This window comes from Sardina pilchardus, unplaced genomic scaffold (assembly GCF_963854185.1).
Source record: "Sardina pilchardus unplaced genomic scaffold, fSarPil1.1 HAP1_SCAFFOLD_162, whole genome shotgun sequence".
Lineage (NCBI taxonomy): Eukaryota > Metazoa > Chordata > Actinopteri > Clupeiformes > Clupeidae > Sardina > Sardina pilchardus.
This window is the reverse complement of record NW_026910948.1, coordinates 41,808-54,482: the sequence shown is the minus strand read 5'-3', so window position 1 is coordinate 54,482 and position 12,675 is coordinate 41,808. Positions and strand designations below refer to the sequence as shown.

Genomic DNA, 12,675 nt, shown 5'->3' with positions numbered 1-12,675 from the left:
TGCGTTTACTGCCCGAACCTTAGGCTCCAATCAGAAACGGCCAAACTCTAGTCCTGACACGCTATTGGCCGGTGACGTGACGATAGCGAAACCTTTCTGTGCTCCATATCTGTGACAACAAGCTGATCTGACCTGACCTGACCCGAGCTTGCATATTAGCCTTTATGTGCTCTCATGATGATTCTCTACAACAACTTTTTTCCTGCATTGCAATAGAGGCAAATAATTTGGGATGCAATATGAGTCTTGAATTGGATACCATGCTGACATTTTAATAGAATCTCAAAACCAGATTATAAATATGTCTTGCCATAGAGAAATACATGATAGCGTTGGATAATGAACATATTGCCACAAAAACACACAAGAGCTAAGTATTGTATCAACTTATATCACGTGCACAATGTATGGATACAATAAGTAATATTACATAATTTTACATAGGTTGTTAGACTATACACTGGACCAAGACCGTTCCCGAAAAATTTTATGTTTTGGACAAGGGACACATCAACAAACATGACGTCATCCAGCAACCCTTACAGCCTCTTTAAAGTTGACAGTATGCATTGGCCTAGTTTATGCAGAATAATTTGCTGACAATTTCTGAAAGTATAAACTAGAATGACAAGTTCACATCCTATCAATGGACTTTATTCTACAAAGTAAGACAAATCTATACTGTGAAGCAGTTTTTGCTGTCCTTTATTTTAGCTATTATGTTCTACACTCTACCATTTGGTGATGTTCTATTACGTCTGTACCATTTGGTGATGTTCTATTACGTTCTATTCTGTATTTCACATCCTGTCTCAGGTCTCACCTTTGTGTTATGATATCATCCTCTTAGAACTATATGGCTCTATCTGACATTCTTGTCAAAATTGAGTTACTGGCACATTCTAATTCTGTGACACCTTAAGAAGCTGAGGTGAGGTGTGTCTTGTAGTTGTATCCATTTTTGTACACTATATGTGAAGAGGTTTGTTCTGCTTATCAGTATAACCCTGTGAAATTCTAACATTTTGAAGCTCAATATCTCAGAATCACTAACGAAGGGTTCAGACCAAAGATTCCTGACGAGACGAGAAGAGACGAGACGAGCAGCAACGTTCTAAAACCTTGCAACTGCCATTAAACATGTTGAATGCTCTGCGATGGCTTGCAACTACGTGCAACTTCTAATTCACACCGCTGCAACTTGGTCTCGTTGCGTCAGGAATCTTTGGTGTGAATTGCGCTTAAGGGGACGATATAGTATGCCCATTAGAGAGTAAAACACCAAAGCCTTAGTCAGTTATTGGTGTTTGTATGCCTTGGCACACTCAAACCAGGAGTGCTCCACATGTTGCTGCCCCAGACCCCAGAGGTGGGTCAGGAGTTTGATCCCCGTGGTGGGCATAAACATCATCAGGTACTCCTTGTTGTCCGGCAGCTGTTGTATGGCCCTGCGCGTTAGCACGAGTATCTGGCTGAAGCGACACAGCACCAGCAGGAAGAGGCAGTCCCTCTCCGCCTCGCTCAGGGGAATGACGCTCTCGTAGCCCGCCAGGACGTGCCCGCCTACGTCCACCGGGCTGGGGCTCTCGATCATCATGTGCATGATGACAATGGCCAGCTCATAGACGTAGTAGCCGCTGCTCATGTCCCCAAAGTCCAAGATGCCCGAGATTTTAAACTGGGAGGAGGAACCACCGTCCAACGTCGCCAGAATGTTGTGGTTATGGAAATCCCCATGGATTATACCTAACAACATTAGATCAGTCGTTTAGTACATTTCCAACCACTTACTTCTGACAGTAAATGTCACACTCCAATCACAGCACAGAGGAGGACATTTCAAAGGGACATGTCACAGTGCTCCCCACTGTATATTTACACTGCATATGTGTGTGTGTGTGTGTGTGTGTGTGTGTGTGTGTGTGTGTGTGTTACATTGCTCTGAGCCAGGTTTGTAACAGACGTAAGAAAAGTGCCTCTTACATTTACGGAAGGCGGACATCTTGGGGATCACCTGTGCCTTGAACTCTGCAATGACATTGCTGACGACCTCCTGTACGGGGTCGCTGTCAATCACTGGCAGGTGCTGTTCCAGCAGAGGGATGCTGGTCAAGATGGCGTTGTAGTCATCTCTCTGAAACGCATGGAGATTGGGGTGCTCCATCTGAGGATACATGCACACATGCACAAATGAACCACTGCATGACAAACAATGAATGAATGGATGCTTCTCAAATTGACGTTGTACTGTAGTTATCTCTCTGATGGCCTGAACAGACTTCACCATTTTTTGTCTTTCACGATTATCTTTTACGATTGACCATGTTAGACTAGGCAATCAGAGAACCACAAAATCCTGGGGCATCTTGGTCGTAAGAGTGGCCACATTACAAGATTATTATAACCTTCTCGTCATGTGTCGTCACAGTGTCAGTGTCAAATCCATCCATAACTTTTTGAGTTATCTTGCAAACAAACAAACAGACAGACAGACAAACAAACAAACAAACAAACAAACAAACCCCGATGAAAACATAACCTCCTTGGCGGAGGTAAAAATGAATGAATGGATGGATGGATGAATCAATGGATGGATCAATGAATGGATGGAACAAGAAATCCATGAAATGACTGTGTACACAAATTACAAAAATTCTAAATTAAATTCTTACTTCTTGAAAGACTTTGTCCATGGTGGCAGCCATTTTCCCTACTTGGTAGAGGATATTAGGAGAAGAAGGGATCTTGGCAATAGTCGTACCAGGTAAATAAGTCAGCAAACGCACCATGTACTTCTGAAGCCCACAGCCACAGTCTGTAAGCAGGTAAGAAGGCATTTGTTTAACATATTGCCAAGAAACAGTCCGTTGTTTCATGTTGACCAACATATAATACTGTATGGTTATGCTATACTATTTTATGCGGCGTGGACAACGGGAATGACTGCTAATGTGTTGAATCTTCACCGGGTTGAACAGTCAAAACTTATGTTTTTCCGTGAAATGAGTTCACGATATGAAACTGTAGACTGTATACTGTCGAACAATGCGAAAACGTGAAATTCAACATTTTAATCAGGAATGTTTATTGTGGATTTTCTCAAAATAGTATCTTGCGACAAGCAACTGATTTTGCTTTGGAGGGTCACATATTATACATTAGTATGCAGTAAAATTGTACACAGTGAATGTCGAAATGTGCTAAAGTCTTTCAGTCCTCACAGAACTGGGAGCCCTTTGGTTGACTTCATTAGTTACTAACTGATTGATCAGGTACTGATTGATTTATTGATTGACTGTACCGATCTCCTCTAGACTCATGAGCTGCCCGGTCTTAGTGGGAATGGCTGTCTGGGCAGGAAGTCCTCTTTTCTGCAGGAAGTTCATGGCGTGGTTCTGTAGCTCCAGCAGAGTGGGGTTCTGGCTGTCCCCGGAGTTCATGACCTTCAGCAGGTACTCCCCACCCTCGCTCACACACACATAGAAGTTTTGGTCTTCGTAACTGGGAAGTGGACGGATCTTAGAATGGGTCAAGCCATAAAGACGTTTAACTAACTCAGACACCTGCGCATGGGAGAGATTTGGTTTGCGGTCCTTAGATGCCATTCTGCCTGAAAAAAAATCAGTAAATATGGCTCGTTAATCTACTGTACAAATAACAATGTTATTGCAGTTGCTGTTGTTTCTGTATGTTTTGAAGCTAATTGGTCATTGTTTTCATGCAGACGTGTTTTAGGAATGGTAAGTGTGCAGAAATGTGGCATTTACTCAACAATATTTTCTCAATTCCCCTGCATGGGGTGACACCCTGTAATGGTGCTGCTGCCCATTACGGCTACAGTTGATTCACACAGGAACATGATTTACAAACACACTTCATTTGCACTCACATGGACATTTAACAAACACTCACGAGTTGCATTTTACTTCCTGGTCTGGGGACTGAGATGGAAAGTCGTGAGGGACATTTCAAGTGTGCAACGTGTGACCAGTGGGGTATCCTACGAAGCAAGTTATACACGTCTAGGCTATCTAGACACATCGAGGCTGCACAAAGCCTTAACTCGGGTATTAAGTTAAGTGATCCTACGATAGCAGGTATGTGATAAATTTGTCAAACTAGGCTTTCAGCTCAGATCTGTGCGCGTTCTCGTGGTTGGGGTGACTTTGACCAATCGGGAAACGTGGAGATGCACAAGACAGCCTAGTTTAAACAACTATTACTTCCGCATTTATGAGCGGAAGCAAAATCTAGGGTGGTCTTTTTTTAGTGTCTAACCTGTAACATCAAAAAATCGATGGTCATCCGATATTGTATGATATGCATGTCCATAGTAGCGGTATATTTGCATGCGCAACATAGTTAAAAGCGCCTTTGAGTTTCAAAATATTTGAAGAGGCGGAGCTGCTCCAGTAGATTCTCACACGTGAGATGACTTCGTTTTTCAAGATAATTGATTGGTCATTAGTCAGCAGGATTGGTCAGAGGGCGGTGATTTTTCACGATTTGAGATATAAGTTAGCACATAACCTGCTCCCGAACAGGGGCCTGTTGCACAAAAGCAGAATTAAGACAACCGGGGGGGTATTCCATCAACCCAGCTAACCGTAAATCGCGGCTAACTTTGATAAGCCTCGCTAATTTTAGAGAGAGTTCGGTTCCATTACTCCCGCTAACAGGAATCTCAGCTGAGTTGCTGGGGTAACATATGCTTCTGAACTAACAGGTGGGGTATCCTACGAAGCAAGTTAGACATATCTAGGTTATCTAGACATATCGAGGCTGCACAAAGCCTTAACTCGGGTATTAAGTAAAGTGATCCTACGACAGCAGATATGTGATAAATTTGTCAAACTAGGCTTTCAGCTCAGATCTGTGCGCGTTCTCGTGGTTGGGGTGATTTTGACCAATCGGGAAACGTGGAGATGCACAAGACAGCCTAGGTTTAACACCGATTACTTCCGCATTTATGAGCGGTAGCGAAATCTAGGGTGGTCTTTTTTAGTGTCTAACCCATAACATTAAAAAGTCGATGGTCATCAGATAGTGTATGGTATGCATGTCCATAGTAACGAGATATCTACATGCGCAACATAGTTAAAAGCGCCTTCGAGTTTCAAAATGTTTGAAGAGGTGGAGCTGTTCCAGTAGATTCTCACGGTTCCATACCATTGGTCCGATATGCCATTAGTCCGATATCTCATTAGTCCGAAAATGAACCATTGACCAGAGATCCCATTAGTCTGACATCCCATTGGTCCGAAAAAAAGAGGCCCATTGGTCCGACATCTCATTAGTCCGACCATACAATAAATAAACAAATCCAGACGTTGGTCTATTTCCTAAAAACTCCATCTGCCACTGTTTAGGCTACAGTTAGACTGATGTAACGCTGTAGTTTGTTTTCAATAGCAGGGACATAGGTTAGTGAGTGGGTGCGTGTCACATGAACTTCATCTAGCATTAGATGTGTTTTATTTTGCAAACGAACATTGAAGCTAACATGTTTCAGTCTTATTGCCTAGGCCCTTTCACACGACAAAACCACAAATTAGCCTTCCAACATAGCTAAACGTAAGGACAATGAACTTACCTTTATGGTCTAGGCTACAAGTTATCCACAGTTAGTCCACAGTTATTTCCATCGTGCATTCTTCTCGATATGAGCTAGAAATAGAGCCTTGCCATATTCTTCTATCAGGTCTGACTAAATTCAAAGTTTCACTCCAGAAACATGTCGTTTTAATTTGGTGGTCCTGATCCCAAAATGTCGCACAACACACTGCCACATTGGTTTAGGTGCCATTTCTTAAATATTACATATTACATTGTTTAATTGCATATAATATCTCTGTATTTCTCATGTAGTATCATTGTATGCACATATACTTATGTATGTATTTTTTTATACACGCGCACCTTACCCGAATGCGCTAGGTGATGGGGGCGGTCTGAAGAGGGTAGCAAGTGCGTGTGGAAGATTTTGAATCTGTGGTGCCAGTAGGCCTAGCCTACTCAGTGCTGCGGAAACAAGTGTTTAAATGTTTTCCTGCGAGTTTGAAACTAACGACAATAGAAGACTACAGAGTAAACGTATTTTCACATTAGTTAAACGCTGTGCACAGTTTGGACTGGTGCATTAAACAGAGGGCGCACGAAGAGAAAAAGCCTTCGCGGACTGCTGGTGCATTCACCAGATTTGGTGAGATCGATTGCTTTTTTGTGTTTTCATATTGATTGGTCTAGCAGAGAGACAGCAATCGCATTTTCCCTTTTTTTCTGAGCATTATATTTTTTGTTTGCTACATCGTGGGACGTTTTGTCGGCAGTGGCCCTTTTTTTCCTGGATTGGATTATTGACTCGCGAGGCCAAATACTTGCGCGCCTGGCAAAATGCAGGACATCTTTCTATTAGTTTAGACTTTTAGGGGACTGAATGAGAGGGGGAATTGCAACGCTTGGGATTGTTTGGGACATCTAATTGTGTGAGAATATAAAGCGCCGCTGTGCATGACCTGGGTTATTGTTTGGTGTGTGTCTTCCTTCACTGTTCACTTCACTTCACTGAAGAAAGCGACATTGTTTCATTGTTATAATCAAGAGACGCACTCAGATGTGTCTACGTTGTAGCCTACTTCATTCTCAGAATGATCTGTTTATTGCCATTTATATTTAGTAATTAAAAAAAAAACCTTGTGCGTTGAATTAACACAGCCGAAGGTAAAAGGTTTATTTGTTACAACAGGCTAGCACATTTCCACCTGTTGTTAGACACACGATGCTGCAAAAAAAGACGTCTCCTCTTTTCCGCAAATTTTGCATCTTTCAGTTTCAAGTCATCCATGCATCTCTATGTGTAGCCTATGGTCGGACTAATGGGACGTCGGACCAATGGTTCTCTTTTTATTCGGACTAATGAGATGTCGGACTAATGGGATCTCTATTGAATGGTTCATTTTCGGACGAATGGGATGTCGGACCAATGGTCAGTCCCCGATTCTCACACGTGAGATGACTTCGTTTTTCAAGATAATTGATTGGTCAGTAGTCAGTAGGATTAGTCAGAGGGCGGTGATTTTTCATGATTTGAGCTTTAAGTTAGCACACAACCTGCTCCCGACCAGGTTTGGTTGCGAGCATAAGATACCATGGTGATACAGCGAAGCTAAAACAAATCCACTTTCGTATGACAGCATACCCTAAATGTAAATCGAACTGAAATCGTCTAGTTTGCCTTAATTTTACGACATATATCCTCTTTTCGTCAATATACGCTTTCGGTCTACTTTTCTACCTCGTGCACGAGCAGACATGAAGCTGATTTAAACCTCGTTTGAATAAACGAGGCCAAGATGCAGCTAACATAAGTTAATGGAACGGCTTCAGCCCCAAGTAAAAGTTGACGCTAGTTCAAGCCAGGTTACCTTTGTTAAGCGCCGCCTTTATAAGCGACGTTAATGGAATACCCCCCAGGATGAGCAGACACGGATTCATCAAGCCAGGTGTAAGTTATTCGGTATGTGTGCGCGTTCTCGTTTCTGCCTCAAATAACTCACGGTTGGAATAAAAAAGACGCGAAAAATAGCGTCTTGCACACAAAGTGAACAAGCGCTTTTGATATAGACTAACAACGAGGTAAAGTTTTACTTTTTTGGATGGGGGATCATGATTATTTCTGTTACATAGCGGGAGTAGGTGTGGCAGATCAACTGAATGCAAATTTACGTATGCACCCACGTGTGAGAGCTTCCTTGTCTCGGCACGCAACGTCATAAGAAAGCGCTTTGCCACCGCAAAGATGCACAAAGTATGTCCTACAGTATATATCTTAATTTGTCTTAAAAGCCGAATTAGTTGAAAACACCTTAGAAAAATGTCCCCACCACTATTCATTAAACATCCGTCAAAAAAGAAGCAAACAACGAGTACGTTATTAATAGGGCTCAGGAACACGCCTTGCATTCTAGGAATATTGCCGCCATGTTGGTAGCGCACGAACGTAATATCCATTCACTCACATGCAGAAGACAAGAAGCAGAAATATAGTATTAGCGATTCTTTTCCTCTTGCGATCGTTGGTTGCACTGTTACACCCCACTATACAGCAACATACGACCAAGAAGGCAAAAACTAAGTAACAGGAACACACTAATAGGCGGGAGTAAATCCATAGTAATCCATAGTAAACTAAGGAGTGAGGCTGCCAATATGGCTGTGCCCGCGGAGTTTTCACGTAATGATCCCGAGCCCTATTACTGTATAAGGCCACCATAATTTAAATGACATCCATATGGTATTAGGCAGACATTGCTGTGTTTTGCGAGTAAATGCAAGTACCAAATAATATATAAATGGAATACAGCTCTTTAAAAAAATCACATGGAGGTCTGATTTGAATGACAGCTAGCTGAACCAAACAGATAATGTAATTACCATTAGAATTAATTTAGCTTGGCTGTTAGCCTGGTCTGGAGCAGGCTAGCTCCACAGAATAAATCGCCATGGTAATTTATACCATAACATATCCTGCTGCCCCCTATCCCGCTTTTGTGCAACTGGACCATGGATAAATTGAGCCAGGATAACCAAGATATCCCGGCTTAATCCCTTATCCTAGTTTTGTGCAATACTGTTCAGGTTTGGTTGCGAGCATAAGATACTATGGAGATTCAGCGACGCTAAAACAAATCCACTTTCGTATGACAGCATACCCTGGCTTTGAGCGCACCATACCTTGCTAAGCCACTAATCGAGTTTCGTAGGATACCCCACTCATCAACGAGCAGAGGTCAAGTGTACAAGACAATGGACAATGGGAGACAATGGGGGCATTCTTCAAACATCAACACTGTCTCCTGTATTTCCATCACCGCAAAGCCAATCACACACCCCCCGAAACCCTGCTGAGTTTTAGGCTAAGCCCCAATTGTTTTGAACTCTTGGTTACGCCCTTGCTATCAAGCATAACTAAGGAGCGGGGCGGGGCAGTATCTGCTCATGCCCCCTATTGAAGACACAGTAGGGCCCCTGATCGTAATGAGGCTATTCATGAATAATGAGCTGTAAAGTAACTCAGACTTTTACATTTAAAGGATATCAACAAATTATCTTTATTGTCAAAATCGCACACAAAAAAAAAAAACAAATCTAGATAATATATTGTTTTTTGTCTGTCTTTTTTAGAAAATTGCATGTGGGGCTGAAACCCTGGCAAATATGTGTTTGGTCCTATCTGAAGTGATTAGCTGCCTGTAGCCAGGAATATGGCCGTACACACTGTGTGTACCATCAGGATACTCAACGACAAATAAAGAAAGAATCTCCCCTGTGTGTATATTCACTCCAAGTTGGCCTACCACAACTTTCCAACCGTGTGCACTGTAGCCCATACACTGCATGACAGAAGGCTATTTATATATTTCTGTCTAAACAACCAAATGCATTTGTTCAACTTTATTAAGCAAAATTACGCACCAGACTATTTGGAGCGCACACATTTTCTTTGCGCAGGAGAGAGAATGACAGTGCACATGATTTAAATATTCTGATGTGGGGAAACCAAAAGGCCTGCTGAGGCATGCCTCGGAGAGGAATGGCACATACACGTACTGTAAGCATAACATGTGATGTAATGTAAGTAATGGAATGGCATGCAAGGTAACTTTTTCAAAGGGGATAGAAATGTTCTGATTAATGTTCTGATTAATTATTGTATTAATCAAACACTTTTTTGTGTGTGTGAGTGAACATATGCAACCCCCAAATAAATATATAATTAAATAAAAACAGAACTTTTCTATCCCCTTTGAAAAAGTTACCTTGCATGCCATTCCATTACTTACATTACATCACATGTTATGCTTACAGTACGTGTATGTGCCATTCCTCTCCGAGGCATGCCTCAGCAGGCCTTTTGGTTTCCCCACATTAGCCACAGTAGCTACTCTACAGAGCTACAGTAAGTACTACTCACACAGTTAATCTGTGCGGGACAAAATCTCTTCTCCTTTAAATGTGAAGTCAAATTGACAATAGTTTAAAACAATGCCTCATCAGGAGACCACTTTAAAACTTACCTCAGAAAATGTATTCACTGAAAGTAGGTCCTTTTCAATTTCAATTCATGCCAGTGATTTGAAAGACGTTCATTCTGCCTTCCATGTTTCAACGGAATGTGCAGTGACCTGCCAATCAACTGGGGCGGCACCTGGTGTCCAATCAGGTCCCAGAGGTGGTGCTAACCTATGTGAAGCTATGTCAACCCATACAAATTACAAAATACTATTTTGTATTAGAAATATATATTATAAATGTGTCATCAATACTTCCCATACCCACAGATACACACATATACATATAAACAAACACACTACCACCACACATACAGTATACACACACACACACACACACACAGAGAGAGAGAGAGAGAAAGGTATTCAATTTTTTTTTTCTGCATTCCATCAGAATTTCTTCCACAGACTTCACAATGAATGGAGCTAATTGTCAGAAGAGCTACACCCTAAGATGCACACACAAACATGGCATTGTTTTCTCCCCCAAAACAAGAGTAGTCCAAAATGTGGACTGGAAATACAGACATTGACACATTGAGTACATTTTGTTGTTATGATCATCTGCACTGAGCTAAATAATTAGCTCTCTGTCTTAGCCAAGTCAAGTGGCTGAGCAAAAACATGACCTCAAAACTGGAGCTATTTTTTATTTTAAGTGCTTTGCATTGTGATCTTTTTTTTATTTTATTTTTTTTAATATTTTTTGGGCTTTTTTTTGTCTTTATTTTTATAGGACAGTGAAGGGTGAGACAGGAAGTAAGTGGGAGAGAGAGAAGGAGCGGGATCTGGAAATGACCGCAGGCCGGACTCGGACCTATATGTGGCATGAGCGCTGTAGCCTGCTGCGCCACAGCGCTCCCCGATTGTGATCTTTTTTATTGTGATTTTTTTGTTCTCCCAACAGAAATAAAAAAAATATATAGCCGCAAGCGGCGATGGCGGGCCCGAGCACCTGGGGTGCGGACCCATGACATTTTGGAATCTAACAAAGCAGCACGTGCCTTGTGAAATTCACATATTTGATGTGTGCACTACTTGTTTTTGCATGTTTTATACACTGGAAGCACTTGCTCACCTCTTGTTGTTTTACATTGATGGCAGTCACCGGGTGGCTTTACATTACAAACATGTAGGGTACAATAATATGCTTCTAAGTCAGTTGTTTATGACATACATTTTGTGATATGCAGTGTAATGCAGACAACAGCTGGTAGTTATTCAAAATATCTCCTTCCAGCCTATACCTGCTTAGGGGACGGGGGGGCTACACCAGCCATATGAGTGAGGCATGTCAGTATCAGCCTTATCATAGTATCTAATATTTAGGAAAGTTTCAGACTAATTAATGGTGTTGTAAATGTCTGTCACATTAACTATTTGGTCAGCTGGTGGCACTAGACCAGGTTAGCAGTTTGGGCATGTGGATATCATCAGATTTATGTTACTAATATTTTGTAAATACATTCCAAAAACTATTCTGTCTTTCGACAGCTGGTGACGCTATGCTAGACAGGCATATTAGGTCTTTAGATGTCATATACACCTGGTTTGACTAATCTGATGAAAGTGACTGTGATCTACAAAATGCGGTTCTGACTGGAAATCCATATTTTAAATCTTAACCAATGCGTTGATATGGTGTACTGTAAACCTTGCACATGAATACTGAATTTTGGATATTAATATGTGACATGTAAGACTAGCATGTTTTGTGAGGATGAGACTTGGGTCTGCATTGTCAGTTCCCAGTTTAATCATAAACATGACTTTCTACTGAATAGCCATTAATATAGAAAATACAGTTCTGATTCGTTATCCATGTTTGAGTATCAAGTAAGTGTACTGTAAATCATGCACATGTAAGGCTTACATGAACATCTCAGATTATTGAATTCACAAAACCTGTTGCTGTATTGAGTGAGTGTGTGTGTGTGTGTGTGTGTGTGTGTGTGTGTGTGTGTGTGTGTGTGTGTGTGTGTGTGTGTTTGACAGAAGGAGGGGGGTAAGTACAGTAGGAGAAACAAATGGGGAATGTGTGTGTGTTTGTGTGTGTGAGTGTTTTTACAATCTGCGCTCGTCCACGCCATTCATAATTGGAATCTGCAGCCTAGACATAGCTAGTGTTAAATCATCTTCATGGACATAACGATTTTCCATTAATATTTCCCCTTGCAACTTCATAGGCTACTTTTGCGTGAAACACTGCCAAGCATAAACACATTTTGCATGAGCACAGCTGTTTATTCGTGCATATGACAGAAGCAAGGTGTTCTCGAAATTGTGCACAACCTTCCATATCCCAGATCAATAGGCTACATGTCCATAAAATAGCGTATGCGCGATTGACTTTTTTAAGTCAGTCACGCATGGCGCAATTGGATGCTGAATTTAGGAGAAATTATGTTTTGCGCTGGACAACACCTCCTGCGTTGTACATGCAATTTAGAAAGTCTGTAGTGCAAAACGTTAGCCTAATTCGTTGCACCTAATATGTAATAAGTTCCCAAGAGAGAAATGTGCATTTTTACTTTTTTGACCCGACCCACCCGCAATAGAAAACACTATTAGGCCTACCCAAATCCGCCCGACCCGCGGTTATCCG

The 12,675-nt window shown here is 41.6% G+C and overlaps 1 protein-coding gene across 1 annotated transcript; it reads right to left on the bottom strand.

Annotated features, from left to right (window-relative positions):
• Window positions 1-257: 257 nt before the first annotated feature.
• LOC134074830 (hydroxylysine kinase-like) lies at window positions 258-10,161 on the bottom strand. Its single transcript, XM_062530512.1, has 5 exons — window positions 10,077-10,161; window positions 3,302-3,610; window positions 2,673-2,815; window positions 1,984-2,164; window positions 258-1,746 (listed from the first exon to the last, which is right to left on the bottom strand). Exons 2-5 carry the CDS (start codon window positions 3,603-3,605, stop codon window positions 1,298-1,300), a joined length of 1,077 nt encoding a protein of 358 aa, XP_062386496.1. The 5' UTR covers window positions 3,606-3,610; window positions 10,077-10,161; the 3' UTR covers window positions 258-1,297.
• Window positions 10,162-12,675: the final 2,514 nt, after the last annotated feature.